Source organism: Amphiprion ocellaris, chromosome 6 (genome assembly GCF_022539595.1).
Source record: "Amphiprion ocellaris isolate individual 3 ecotype Okinawa chromosome 6, ASM2253959v1, whole genome shotgun sequence".
NCBI lineage: Eukaryota > Metazoa > Chordata > Actinopteri > Pomacentridae > Amphiprion > Amphiprion ocellaris.
Genome location: NC_072771.1, coordinates 35,678,075 through 35,692,794, shown reverse-complemented (window position 1 = coordinate 35,692,794; position 14,720 = coordinate 35,678,075). Strand labels below are relative to the sequence as shown.

Genomic DNA, 14,720 nt, shown 5'->3' with positions numbered 1-14,720 from the left:
AACTAAACTTTAAGTTAAACTGTATTCAACTTATAGAACCAATCCTGTCACTCTACAAGGTGGGATTTCTGTATCGTTACTGTAGTTTAGAATTTTCTGGTTTGAACTTGCATAGCTGAATTACTCCAATATTACAACTTGTCATTGTGTAGCATAGAGTAGTTATATAGCGTTCCAGCAAAGTCACAAGTGAGCTGGTGTGCTCAAGCTGCAGCAAACAGGAAGGGATGGGTGGAAATAAAGGCAGGGACTTAAAAGATCTGTACATTTTAAAAGAAAGCAACAGTGTAGAGTTACATCTAATCGATTTTAAGGCAGTAAGGAGTTATTTTCACAGAAAAAAACATAAATATATAACTTTGAAACAAAGACATGAGATGTAGGGGGTTAAATCAGTGACCAGAGAGGGACTTTAATACCCTTAATATGAGAAATCCATCTTTTCTGTGTGCACTTTATTTTCCAGTTTTCTATTTTACATAAATAAATACTTCAGTAACTTTCACTCTAATCCTTTTTTAAAATCCGAGTTACTAACGAAAGGAGATTTTCAAGCACTGCTGTTGCAATAAGCCAGCAAAATTAGCACACTTCCACTTGCATCCTACCTGATAATTAACACTACGTTCTCCAGCCCTGGTTAATTTTTCTCGCAGACCTACATGACGGCTCCTCCGTGGTTGCTAGGGAATTTGTGACATAGCAGCAAAACCTCTACAGGGAGGAGGAGGAGATGGAAGCGCACATTCTGTTCTGATGCTTGGCACCGAAACGATACATTCATGACCCGATTTAGACACATTGTGCTCAGCTGAGATGAGGAGAACAGAGGTGTTTGAGTCTTCTGGCACAGATAAGGAGAGGCCGAACACACACACACACACACACAAACACACACACAGTCACACAAAGACACCAACATGAATTCAGTCGCACACAAAGTGGACAAAAAAGGCTCGACACAAAAGCAATTTGTAAAGGTATTTGCTGATCTGTGCGATACGTCCTGCACAGACAGGTATTTCACAATTCCAGCCACAAATAACACACACACAGACACACACACAGACACACACACAAGTCCGCAAGCTGACACCCCACACAGGCATGTCGGTATTTCAGAGGTGTGTGTTCCACAGTATTAAGATTTCAGTCAAACGCCAAACCACAACAGCATTACAAGGCCTCTTACATGTCACAGCCCCCCATAACCTCTCACACACACAAACACAAACACACTCACACACACACACACACACACACACACACACACACACACACACACACACACACACACACACACACACACACACACACACAAACATAACTTCAGTATTTATGAAAATGCCCCATAAGGAAGCAATACAGCTGGGCTCCATGAGGGGTCAGTAGGAGGTTAGTTATCAGCCTGGCGACAAAATTAGATCCCATCTAGACCCTCAATACTGCACAAGAAGTGTGTGTATTACTGTTATTTTCAATACAACAGTACCTGCACATTTAAAAAGAGTCCTGCTGGATCTTTTGCTGGGTATTTAAACAATGAATTATTTTTTTATTATTAAGCAATGAAACCTCTGAAAGCTTAAAACCTGCTGGTGCATGTTATAAATACTACTGTTCAAAAGTTTAGGGTCACTCAGGTAATTTCATGCTTTCCATGAAAACTCCCACTTTTATCCATGTGCTAACATAACTGCACAAGGGTTTTCTAATCATCAATCGGCCTTTCAACAACATTAGTTAACACAATGTAGCATTAGAACACAGGAGTGATGGTTGCTGGAAATGTTCCTCTGTACCTCTATGGAGATATTCTATTAAAAATCAGCTGTTTCCAGCTAGAATAGTCATTTACCACATTAACAATGTCTACACTGGATTTATCATTCATTTAATGTTATCGTCCTTGAAAAAAACGGCTTTTCTTTCAAAAATAAGGACATTTCTAAGTGACCCCAAACTTTTGAACGGTAGTGTATATTTTTTTTAAAATGCCAAATTACACAGTTTGTTATTGTAAAAACAGAACGAATCATCTGAATTTTCCACAAGAAAACAACAATCCATGAACTCATCATGTGAGAGGTTTGGAGAGTTATTCTACATGTAGAAATTAAAAATTAGAGAGAAATCAAACCTTGATTGTGTAAAAAAAAAAGAAAAAAGTTTGCACCACCTCACAATGGTGAGGCCATCATGTCTGCGACCAACAGTCACGTCACAAAAATTCAGATAACTGGCTAAATTGGGAAGAACTGCATTCTGTGTACAAACAGAACAGATATAAGACAGAAGACGAGTACAAAGACAAATTGTTTGTAAAACATCTAGAGTATCTCCAGTAAGTACTGATAACACTGATTGTACAGGCCAACTCCATGTTTTTGCACTTTTCATTCTAGCAATAATCAAAGAAATTCAACTTCTGCTTGATAATTTCATCATACTGCACAGAAGACACTGATGAGTTGTCTCTACTGTGCTGTTTCTGTAGAAGTGCAGGACTTTATATTGCAGTGAAAAATGAGCACACAGTCAGTCAAAATGTGACAAATGCCCAGAAACTGCTTGGGGTTAAAAAAGCCTCTAATAAGCCACTCTGAAGACAAAGCCAGTCGCAAGAGAGTCTTTCAGCAGCATCTAAATACATTTCTGCCCTAAGGCTCGTGATATTACAGTCTAGTAAACAACAGAAGCTCATGCAAAGCAGAGTTCAAGTTAGATTAGTCACTAAAAGTAACTTGTAAGATTTTAAAAGTTCTAACAATGTCATGAACTCATTCAGGTGGAACGATTGCATCATTGATAGAGCAACTTTCGCTGCAAAGAGAATTCAAGAATCAGTTGAAAAGCAGTAACACAGCTTGTCAAAATCCACCATTAGAAAGCTGAAAACTTAACGGACTCGACTGAAAGGCAATCAACCAAATGTGTTCCACTTTCTGGTTGAGTGTGCTATCGGCCGACTGTCACACACTTGTCATGCACATGTTTTTATTGCCTCTATTGTTGCAAAAAAATTACTCGTGTGACATTTATGATCATGAGAGGCACATGGTGGTGGAGTTCAGCAGTTGCACAACTTGTTCCCTGACTGGCTGCAGCAATAAAAAAACTGCACGGAAATGTCAAGTGATTATCCAAAACTTGTCAAGGCCCAGGAGCGTTCTGGCCTTTCGTCTGCAGCACAGTGGGGCTTTTTTTTGGCTTTGGGGTTTAGTCATGTTGTGGTATTTTGTTTGTCTGCAGTCTTACCTTTCACATCTTCATCCTCCACGGTGGTGTTGCTGCTGTCGGATGATTCCTGGAGAGCAGAGATAGAGGGTTAGTTAAGGTTTGAGCTTAACAGGGCACTCTTTTGTACTGAAAACACATGAAGGGTATTTGGTGTACACAGGCAAAAGAAGACCAACAGGGGATATAGTCCTATTGTACCACATCAAGCCTTCACAAAACCAAAACAGAAACCAGTTAACGTGGGTTCAATTCATAAGCAAGTGCCAAACGAGGACAAAATCCCAGTTTAGTTCAAGTCTGCTACTGTGTTAGTCACACGTTGCAAATATCAAGATAAAACCATGCCACCAAAACACCAAACTGAGCCCCAAAACCTGCCAGCAAGTGTGAAAAACATGTCATTTACTAAAAATTGACACAAGTACACCATTTATCAGAGCCAGAAACTGTAAAAACAACTTGGACAGATTTTTTGAGTTTCTGATGGTCCTTAAACGCTGTTCCGTTGAGAAAATGATCCAAATCTAAATTTAAAATTGTGGCTGTTCATCAAAATCACTTTATTCTACATGCCTCACCTAAATATTTGCCAAAAATAAACAACCACATTCTGTAATAAACATTAAAAAAAAAATATTCATTTGGATTCACGAGGTGGCGACCAACAGTTACATGACAAATATTCATTGACTTTATGGTTGAACTGGGCTGAACTGCAGGCTGTGAATAAAATGCAAATAGTAATATTCGTATATTGAACCAATTTTTATTTGAGTATTTGTAACACTTGTGTAGAAAAAAAGTTGTATACACTGATTCCAGGAAGTCAGTTTTAGTTTTTTACTTGTTTCCATGACTTATGACACTTTAACTGTGTCATACTGCACAAAACACATTTCTGAGTTCCCTCTATTTCTAGCCAAGGTTGTGCTGTTTCTATAGAGTGCACTATTTCATATGAGCACACAGTGAGTAACAATGTGACAGGAGAAAACAAATAATAAAAAAACCCCAGGAAGGCTTTTGAGAGTTAATCTATATTTGACTTGTTTTTTTCCTTGGCCTGAAACCTCTTTCTTCTGCTCAAGGCGAAGCTTTCTGTGCCTCCTCTTCAGCGTTTGCTTCACACCAGTGTGGACAGATGACATCTTTCCTTCAGATTGGGAGCTCTCGTCTAATGCAGGAACTGACAGAAACCTAATGGGAGGCGCTCCATCCATCTACTTCAAGGATGGAAGCAGGCAGAATGGATTCTCACAGGGCGAATAGTTGTCATCTTAAGCAGGGCCTCAGATCGCTCTTATCTATTCATCTACCTTTCTGTCTGCCTCTCTCGTCACGAGGCTTTTGCCAGAGGAGGAGTTTCTCATTTCCAATTAGCAGATTAAATGGGCCTAAATTCCCCTGTATGTAGAGGAGAGTTTAGAGACTCGGTGACCTCATTAGAAGCACACACGTGCACGAAAAGCATCACGAGCACAAAGCACAAAAGTGGCTTCGTAGCCTTTAAAAGAGCAGCTGCTGACCCGAGAGTGAAGATAGAAACTGTGTGTGAGTGTGAGGGAGAGGATCGTAGCGAGCGTCCTCAAATATTAGAGATATCAGTAAAAGTGTGATTACACCTTCAGTTTGTTTTCTTTGGTCTGAATCACGGAGATGTTCTTTTGTGACATTCTGCATCTTATTAATTTGTTTCATCCTGCTGCTTTACAGGCAAGAGAGGGCATGTAAATTATCAACAACACAAATATGACAAACTTACTCCCGCTGGTGTTTATACTACATGAAGCCCACGTATCAGCCTTCCAACATCCACTCCTTTTTATGGAGTTTTCACCTGTTTGGTAGATGGAACAGCTAATAACAGAAAAATTGTAGGGTCAATATGAAAAGTACCATCTTCTATCCAAAGTTGTTTAAATCAATCTCTTCACCTCTTGGATGAGAGGTGAAACGTCTTCAAAGAACCTTCTTAAAGTCCAGTTGGATAGATTTAAACAACTTTGGATAAACATGACCTGGATGAATGAGAAACTACAGATACCATCTTCTAGTTTCTAATAATGTGCTCGTTCAGCATGTGGCCAAAACACAATATTTAAATAATAACTGGGGCGTGTTTTATACCAGAATGACGACAATCACCATCAATTGTCCACATCTTGTCAGCTACACCTGCAGGACAAGGCCTTTCTACAAAATAAACAAAATGGTTTAACTGTGCAAAATGTAACAATACGTATTTTGTCCAAGCTGACAAAAGATTTACATCTTTTTATGCAGCGATAAGCTTATTTGAAGTAGCATAAGTGGATCAACAGCAACAGCAATCACTGTGAAGAGGTGAAGGTGCTTCATTAATTCGATCTATATTTCTTCTTTTTATTCACTGTGGGCTCATTTTGTCATTACAATATAAAGTCTGGAACCTCTATGCAAACAGCACAAACACAGGTAGAAGTAGATATAATGCAAAGATGTCTTTTGTGTAGTATAATAGAGTTCTAATGCCATCAATCACAAAAAATACGAAAAAAGCACGGGTTGAATGAGAAAAAATATGGAATCAAAATGTGCAACTTTCCTTCAAGTCTGTTGAAAATAAAATTGTGGCTCTTAATATTGATAATTCATTACTTACATCCTAAAGGAATCTCTACAAACTAGGCATTTATTACACAGATATTTCACCATGCTGAATGTATCTTCCAACAACTTGCTGACAATTTGCTCCTGTGTATGACATTTTTCCTTTTGTAGGCCAAGTATAGTTTATTTTCCAAAAAAACTGTCCTGAAGTTTAGCTGAAAAGTCACAGAAGTTTTGCCACGTGATTGTTGTCCGCAGCCAAGTCACTCACTTGGTGGCACTGAGGATGCAGCATTTATTGTTTGTTTCAGAGGATTCTGTGCAAACGGTTTCATTTTGACATGTAGAATAAAGTGATTTTGCTGTAATATCAGAATCTTAAGCTTAACTTTGATGACTTTTCCTGACAGAACTGCAGACTGCACATGATTAGTTCAATGAGTGTCATTTTTCCAGTTTCTGGCTATGAAAAATGGTCTACGTTTGTCAAATGATTAAAGATAACGTGCCTTTCAAACACTGGTGGGTCACAAAATACTATATTTGGTTGTGTCCTGTTCAAAGAAATGATTGAATCACAGTTTGCATCATTCTTTACTGTCCAGAGTACTTACAGTAATGGGAAAACAGAAAGAAGTATTTGTCCCAAATTCCACTTTCTCTGGATGTCCTTGTGCTCTCTGAAAATTCAAAATCATGCAGTTCTCTCTGCCGACTGACCCACAATCTAATGCAAAGGTCTGTGCTGTGATACAAAACCTGAATGTGGCTCTGGAGCAAACTTCTGTTCCCCTTGAGCTGTGAGCATTACAACTCAGCAAAAACAACTTGTGCTAACACACACGGGTATAGTAAAATGCTTGGTCATGCCTAGGAGGAAGGGATTTTACTGCAAAGTCATGCACGTTCATGCACAACCTCTAAACACACACTGACTGTACCAACTCCTTTCAAAGTGATCCACTAAAGAAGGGAGAAACACACAACTAAAGATCGCTGACAGTAGTTATACAGTAAGTTAAAACATTACTACATTAGAGCTCTCTGACAACACAATCAAGATTCTATGAGCCGATAAAGATGTTTTTGTATATAAATCATTAGCACTACCGCTCATTATGCTGCACAATGAGCAGAACAAAGGGAAGACGAGGAAGAATGATAGTAGAAGTTAATATTTTAAAAAGAAAGTACATATGAAAGTTTTTAATCACTATTTTCTTTAATTATCACCACTTTAATCGACATATGCAAACTTATTTGGCTTCCTTAATCCGAATTTAAGTGTGCTGAGGTCCCCCACATGGCAAACTAACGCACAATTTATTTTTAAGCGGTTTTACTGAACAAGACAAACAGTGTTTTCTATCCCACCCAACTCCTGTTCCCTTCATGACAAAGACATTTATCTGAGGAGTGTTAATATCTAGCAACACACGGACAGCCACGGTGCACTCACACAGATGCATGATATAAAGAAGGATCAGAGGAAAGCAGGAGATAAAGAAGAGGAGGATCATGACAAAGGAGGATAAAGAGCGAGTCAGGACTGGGGAATGATGTATACCTTCGTCCTGTCCACTGGATTATGGATGACAGTTGTCTGAGGTTCCTGGAGGAAGAGGAGGGGAGTTGGAGGAATATGGAATAAAAGAGAGAAAGTAAAGAAAAAGGGGTGGACAGAGAGAGAAAGAAAGAGAGCAGATAATAAACGTAGACAGAAATGGACCAAGTGTAAAATAATGGACGACGAGAAAGAGAAGGAGTGACATGAATGTTGGAAGAAGAGAAAGCGCTTGTTGAGGTCGGCAGAGGAGAGGGGGAAGAATCCTCCGAAGCGATAAGAGTGGGTGGACAAGCTGAAAACTGTAATTTGGAGTCAGTTTTGTTCTCTGCACAGACACACACAAACACACACACCAAGAACAGAGACGGTGCTGAAACTTCAAGTGACGTGTGCGCTCACGCAATTAGACACCGTCACACATTACAGGATGCATAAGTTTCCCAGAGAAACCTCACTGTAAGCATGAAACTAACCTTAGCCTAACCTTGAGCAAAGTCTTTCCCCTAAAACTCAATAATTTGTCCCCAAAAGTTCCCACAATATAAACAGATTCATGTCTCCACAACATGAGACACACGCAGAATGAATAACTACACAGCCTGCGGTAGACGCAGCATAAAGCTGCACTCAAACTACAACATTTTTCAACCTCAGCTTATCCAGGATTTTCCTCTCCATGACTTTTCTTTCCCTCTGTGCCGCTCTGCTGTGCATGCATATTTCTGAGCTGCCCTCCGCGTCCTAAATGATGGAAACATCCAGCGAATCACGTGAACTGTAAAAGTGACAAACACACGAAGGGGAAAATCAGCCAGCTCATACAATATGCACAAAATGTGCTGTGACATAGATAAACACTAGCCTCGATGTGCTGCACAGCCAGCAGAGAGACCGAGATGCCCCGCAAGATGAAAACGGGTCATTCTGTTCTTTCACACTCGTCTCCACAGAAAAGGCGATCACTGCCGGGCAGACACTGGCATCATTTCAGGATCCCTTTCTAAAAGAAGTTCGGTCACAAACGGCTGCTTGCATAGAAGTGGATCAGTCACTCGACAAGATTAGCAGTAGAACTTTTCTGCTTGTTCTCCTTGCTGCTCATATTGCACTTTCTGCCGTCAAATATCTTCTTGCTATTTCTGCCGTGACTATGTGACATTTTTAGCACAATTAGTGGCTCGTCTCAGGACCTTTGTGGCTTAAGGCCCCACAGTGCTGCCTTCTTGTCACCCTCCACAGCAGGCACTGATTGCAGATGACTCAGTCTGGAGACATTTTCCCCATTTTTCTGCAGCTCTCCACAGTCAACCAAGAGCTGTCACTCGACGTACAGTAAATCAGAACCCACCGCCTCTCCCCCATATCCTTTACAACTCCTCTCTCCCACCCTCCCTCAACCGCCCCAGGAAGTGACACCTCTGTGATGACCAATCATCAACTGTCTGCCCGGTGATGATGGCGGTGTTGTCACGGCAACTGTCTCCTCGGGCAACAGGCACCGGTGGCAACTTGGGAGATGATGATGATGGTGGTGATGATGATGATGAGTGAGAACAAAGTACCTGGGGTGTGCAGATTAGGAGATTCAGATTCGGAGGGGGGGAAGGATTTGACCGTTACACATCACTGCTGACCTCACATCAACACTGCTGCTCCTCCAGGGACAGCTTGGATAAATTATTAAATTTAGGAGGCGTTTAAGGAAATACAACATGCAATCCACTCTGTGTGTGTGTATACATATATATACATTCAAGTACATTTTCACATTTCCCTAACAAACTACTTCCAGGTCAGAAGATTAAGGTCACGCTAGTGAAGCCAGCGTCTCTCTCCACGGCCTAGCAGCTCTGCAATGAACGAGTTAATGTACCAAATGGCTAAACACTAACTAGCTCAAGTCCCTGGCAACAGCGTGGAGATCACAGTCCTCCTCCCACTCTCTACTCCCTTCAAGGATCAGACAGAAAAGACTCTTCTCCTCCAGTGCTTGAGCCACACTTCCACATAGCCTACGAGGCACATAAACTTCCCATCAAACACTTCTGAAAGTATGTCCACACGTGCTAAGCGGAGTGCTAAAGTTACCATCGCATGCACACTCCCTCAGAAAAAACACTCACATTCACAAAAGGGCAACTGCAAGCATCGTAAAAATATGCTCATAAGGCTTCACATGTTGCTCCATGTTAATGACTCACTGACCAACAGCCTGGAACATATCATAAAAGATCATTACATGCCAAGACCTCAGCTGTGCTGGTGAGATCATTAGTGTGGTGGCTAGAGCTGCAGTGATTTATGGCTGCATTACTCGGCATATAAATGGAATGATATAGAGAGTCGAAGTGAAACCAGCTACGTAAAACTTCTGCTTTACAAGTACGAAAACCTCATTCAAAACCTTACTGACTGAGTTTTATCACTACACTTCAAAAGTCAGCCCTGGAACAGAGACCTTCACAATAGTGTACATCCATTTTTTAGCACCACTTCTCCTGAGCCTTTGACACAATGCTGAGGACGCTTTAAGAAACTCTAAAGATTACAAGAACCTTTCCAGTGAAAAGGCCTTGTGAACAACTCCATATTTCCACCTTGACGCTGCAGTGTACAAATGACAGTCTCAAAAACACATTCAAACTTTCAAATTTTCATAATAAAGCTAAATAACCAATATTGTCAACTTGTATTCTTCTATATTCTTCTTCTTCTTCAGATTTCAGTTTCCTGGTTTACACTAATATTATGATTTTCCATTTTGTAGTATAGAGTAGTTTTACCGTGTTTGAGCAGAGCCGTAGGTGAGCTGGTGTGCTGAGCTGCAGTGACACTACATTCTAGAGGAACCAACAGTGTATAGTTACATATGAGCCATTTTGAGGCAGGAAAGGATTATTTTAAGAAAATAAACTTCTAAATATATAACATTGATATACAGGAATTAGCGTTTCGGGGTTAAATAAACAACTGGAGAGGGATTTTTTTCAAAAGACTGCTTGAATTCTATGGATACAGATAAAACCAAGTTGTACTGACTTAAAGGATAATTACAGTATTTTTTCTAAACACAAATAATTAAAAGGGTAAAAAATTACAATAGGACAGTTTATATGCATTTATTTATGCTATATTATAATAGGTTTTCATCAAGAGTGTTGCTTAAAGAATGCTGACAGAATTTGGCTTTCTACATATATCTGATGTTAACAAAATGCTGCTTGTGTTTAATAGGAGTTTTCAAAATTTAGTGTGGACGATTTGATGATCTAATATTGCAGGCAATCTTAATTTATACGACCTATTTCTCAGAGGAATCATATAGATTGCATCATTAAGGTTGCTACATGTAAGCGCTAGCTGGTTAGCACAGCGACACAGATGTGAATCAGTGTTTCAGTGCTTTAACAGTACGGTCAAAGCTAAACCAGGATGCAGAGATTTGTGGTTTGGGGCTTTAGCCTTAAGTGACAGGCTTTCCCCAGCATAATATGTAATTAATTGTTCAACTATGTCAGCGAGAAAAAAAAGCAATTTTGAACATGATTCTGAACCAAAACGTCACATCATCATATGATGTCTTTGACAGATCGCCCACCCTTATTTAAAATTCAAAAAATCTAATACATGCTGTCTGAAACGATCAATGGAAATATATACACTACTGTCAAACGTTTGGGGTCACCCAGACCATTTCATGTTCTCCATGAAAACTCCCACTTTTATTCATGTGCTAACATAACTGTACAAGGGTTTTCTACTCATCAATGAGCCTTTCAACACCATTAGCTAACACAATGTAGCATTAGAACACAGGAGTGATGGTTGCTGGAAATGTTCCTCTGTACCCCTATGGAGATATTCCATTACAAATCAGCAGCTTCCAGCTAGAATAGATAAAAAGATTGTATTCAACACTACAAAAGTAACTTTGTGCAAAAAACTCAATGTAAAAATGCATCTTAAAAGAGCATTTCCTATATCAGTGACAGAAATATTGCACAAATATTGACCAAACTGTCAAAAATGAATACTGTTTAAGGAGGTTATCCCTCACATTGTGATTTCATTGGCACCACAGACTCTTTCTTGTCTGGACCATAGAAAATCTACCCAGGAATTAGTCTGATTCTTAGACCCTGGGAGCATTATAGTCATTTACCACATTAGCCATGTCTAGATTGTATTTCTGATTAATTTAATGTTCTTCAATCTTCACTGAAAAAAAACAGATTTTCTTTCAAAAATAAGGACATTTCTAAGTTACCCCAAATTTTTTGAACAGTAGTGTATAATGCACACAGTTTTTGGGGGAAAAAACATCCAAAATCACCACTTTGGTTGTGTGTTGATTTCACTGTAATAGATCCACAAATGACAGTAGCATCAAAAATGACGTAAAACCCTGCATCACAAACAGCAATGATAAAACCACAGAAGCACTCAATCCTTCAGGCGCACCAAGATTCCCACTTCAACTTTGCACTTTGTGACCAGATGCCCATAAGCGCTCAGGTTTTCATTCCAACCTGTCGGCCGATTTCACAGATTTCCAAGCCGTCAACAGCAGAGGAGGAATTCTCTGAACTCAGCTGGTGGACTGTTTGGCTGGAAGGATAATCTGCAGAGCTCTGGACCCGCTACATGTTCCCACAGTGGGGAACAGCTTCTGTACAGGAAGAAGGGGGTAAATTGCACTGACAGTCCCGGCAGGCACTAGGATGTCTGGTCCTCTTTGGCAAACTCACACCGACAGAGAAAAAGGCACGGCAGCACAATACCAACCTAAATTCGAGTCACATATCATCCCCACCTGGCACGAGCAAACGTTTCCTGACACCACCTGCCGGTTTAAGACCCGCCCGCCCGCTGAGGCCATCGCAGCGGCTCGGTAAAGATCAACAACAACCAACAACACAGAGAGGAAAAACAGACAAAAGGCAGAATAGGGGAGAGGGGTCAGGTGAAGGTAGGAGGTGGGACGGACGGACACACACAGGTGAAGGGGGAGGGGTTAGGAGGTAAATACCAGAGCAGGTGAAGGGATGTTTCCTTTGGGGCTGGTGACTATGCTGTTTTTGGTGCTGTTTGTCTGGGGCTGTGCAGGAAAGGAGAGGAAAGGAAGGAGACACAACAAGAGTGTTAACAACAGCAAGAGGTGGGTTTGTGAATGTGTGTCCATGCATGTGCAATGTGCATGTATGTGAGTTTGTGTTTTAGCACGTATCCTTGCACTGCTGCTTTCATGACAACCAACCGTGAGCTTTTCACCTTGATGTCTGTGAAGTTTAGCGGCAACTTTAGATTATATAACGTGGAGATTTGGACATATTTGTCTCTAAAACGTCTTCTGAAGCCTCAATACAGTGGAGTGTAATTTAGTTTGTATGTGCTGCTCAAAACAACATAAAAAAATTAATTGGAATGTGACTCTAAATACATTTACTCACGTATTATACTACCACGAACTGTAGTTATTTTTTATTTCAAATAGTCTTTTTTCCTGCCACTTTCTGCTCCTTCTCCGCTACATCTCAGAGGTAAATATTGTATTTTTTAGTTGTGGTTGCTTTATAAATTAAGATTTTTACAAACAAGATATGAAAAACTGATGAAATTTGATGTTTTGTTCAAAATTCAACTAATTAAACAATTACTCGATCATTTAAACACTCAACAGAATACAAATTGACAAGTTTTTTGATCATTTAGAGCATTTGTAACAACTTTTCTTGATATTTTTTGGAATTTTTACAAAACAAATGATAGATTAATGGAGAAAATAATCAGCAGATCAATCCATCATGAAAATAATCCTTAGTTGCAATTAGATACAAAAAGTTAAAAATAAACTCCAAGTGACTACAACAGTAAAATCCTGATTTTACATTATAACACATTGTATTGTAGCAGTCACAGGAGACATTTATCTGCAAAGAAAACGTTTCAACTGGAAGTACATGTACATAATAATACTTACATACTTCTACTTCTGTAACATTTTCAATGAAGGACTTTTACATGTAACAGAGTACTTCAACAGTGTGGTATCAGTACTTTTGCTTCAGTAAAGGGTGTAAATACTTGCACCACTGGTAAATCAAGGAAATGTCATTGAGGAGATTTACTTTTTCTAAATTAGCAATTTGTCTGGAATGAAAAATGTCAGAAATGACAGGAAATAATGGTTAAACAGTAATACTGGGCTCAAACTGCAGAACTTTTGGGCTGATTTAGTCCCTTTTCAGTATTCCCAACAACTGGAGAACAAATCTGGTCTGTCACCTGGATATTAAGAAACTGAATATGAGGATTTTACAGATCGAGTCTTAAACCTCCCAAATTGGTCACAGATTCATCAGGGGGACCCAAAGGACATCAAACATGTTTGATATTTGCCAGTTAAAGTCGGGCTAGTTATGATTATCACACAACACTAAGCTCTAGAGCTCTTGAGGCTAATTTTAGCTACAGATAATAAATCTATAATTAAAATCTCACCTCCAGTTCTCACTGAATAATAAACAAACCATGTTGACCTCATCGTCAAAACCATTTTCTCAACCAGACATGTAGAGTTTTATCAGTGTTGCACCACAGTCTCCACTTTGTTCACGTCTGTTTTCCCATGAGATAACATGACGGGACTACGTGACATAATCTGGTGACTTCACCTGCTTCAGACTCCACATCGCAATGATCCAACTGTGCTGTTTGACTGCACTCAGTCACCTTTACAATTCCAGATAAAATGCTTTTTTGAAGGCGATGCATCAAAGAGCAATCAGCCCTTTGCAGCCTTGATTGATCATAATTATTACTGCATTGAATCTACATTAGATCTGTAATCTGTTGTGAAATATATGAAGTTAAAACCAAGTCCTGGGTGTGGAAAGTGAATCACCAAAGTGAGTCACTGTAAGAAATCGGCTAATATTACATAAATCTTAATCATGTGAGTCTATTACAGCTCAGCAATTCCTATTCGTTAGTGAAAGGTCAAGAGGACTCACAGATTACTTAATGCCCCATTAAGCCTTAACATGGTGTGATGTGATGATGTTAAACGAAATGGCAAAGAAATCTGACATTACTGTAATGCTAATCAAGACAGCAAAATTCTCACAGGCATACCTACCTCGATTCTACCTGAATTTTTAAATTTACAGATTATAAGAAGGAGGACAAGATTAAATAGAAAAATGTTGGTGTACTGTGCAGCAGTGCTGAAGCAGGGAGACAAAAATAGTAACTGTTGGACGTTCTAACCAAGGAAAGTGAAGTAAAGTTGTGTGTATGGGTGCATGTGTAATCATATTATGAA

General features: G+C 39.6%; 1 protein-coding gene across 50 annotated transcripts in view; it reads right to left on the bottom strand.

Moving 5' to 3' along the window:
* camk2b1 (calcium/calmodulin-dependent protein kinase (CaM kinase) II beta 1) overlaps positions 1–14,720 on the bottom strand; it is a 95,835-nt gene that overhangs the window by 17,012 nt on the left and 64,103 nt on the right. For 18 of the 50 annotated variants that reach the window (XM_055011717.1, XM_055011723.1, XM_055011727.1 and 15 more), the window contains 3 exons: positions 12,426–12,494; positions 7,397–7,441; positions 3,259–3,307 (listed from right to left, as the gene is read on the bottom strand). In XM_055011717.1, coding sequence (XP_054867692.1) covers positions 3,259–3,307; positions 7,397–7,441; positions 12,426–12,494 — 163 coding nt within the window. The remainder of the gene's footprint in view (positions 1–3,258; positions 3,308–7,396; positions 7,442–12,425; positions 12,495–14,720) is intronic. The other 32 variants (XM_055011734.1, XM_055011739.1, XM_055011719.1 and 29 more) reach the window with 3 other exon arrangements.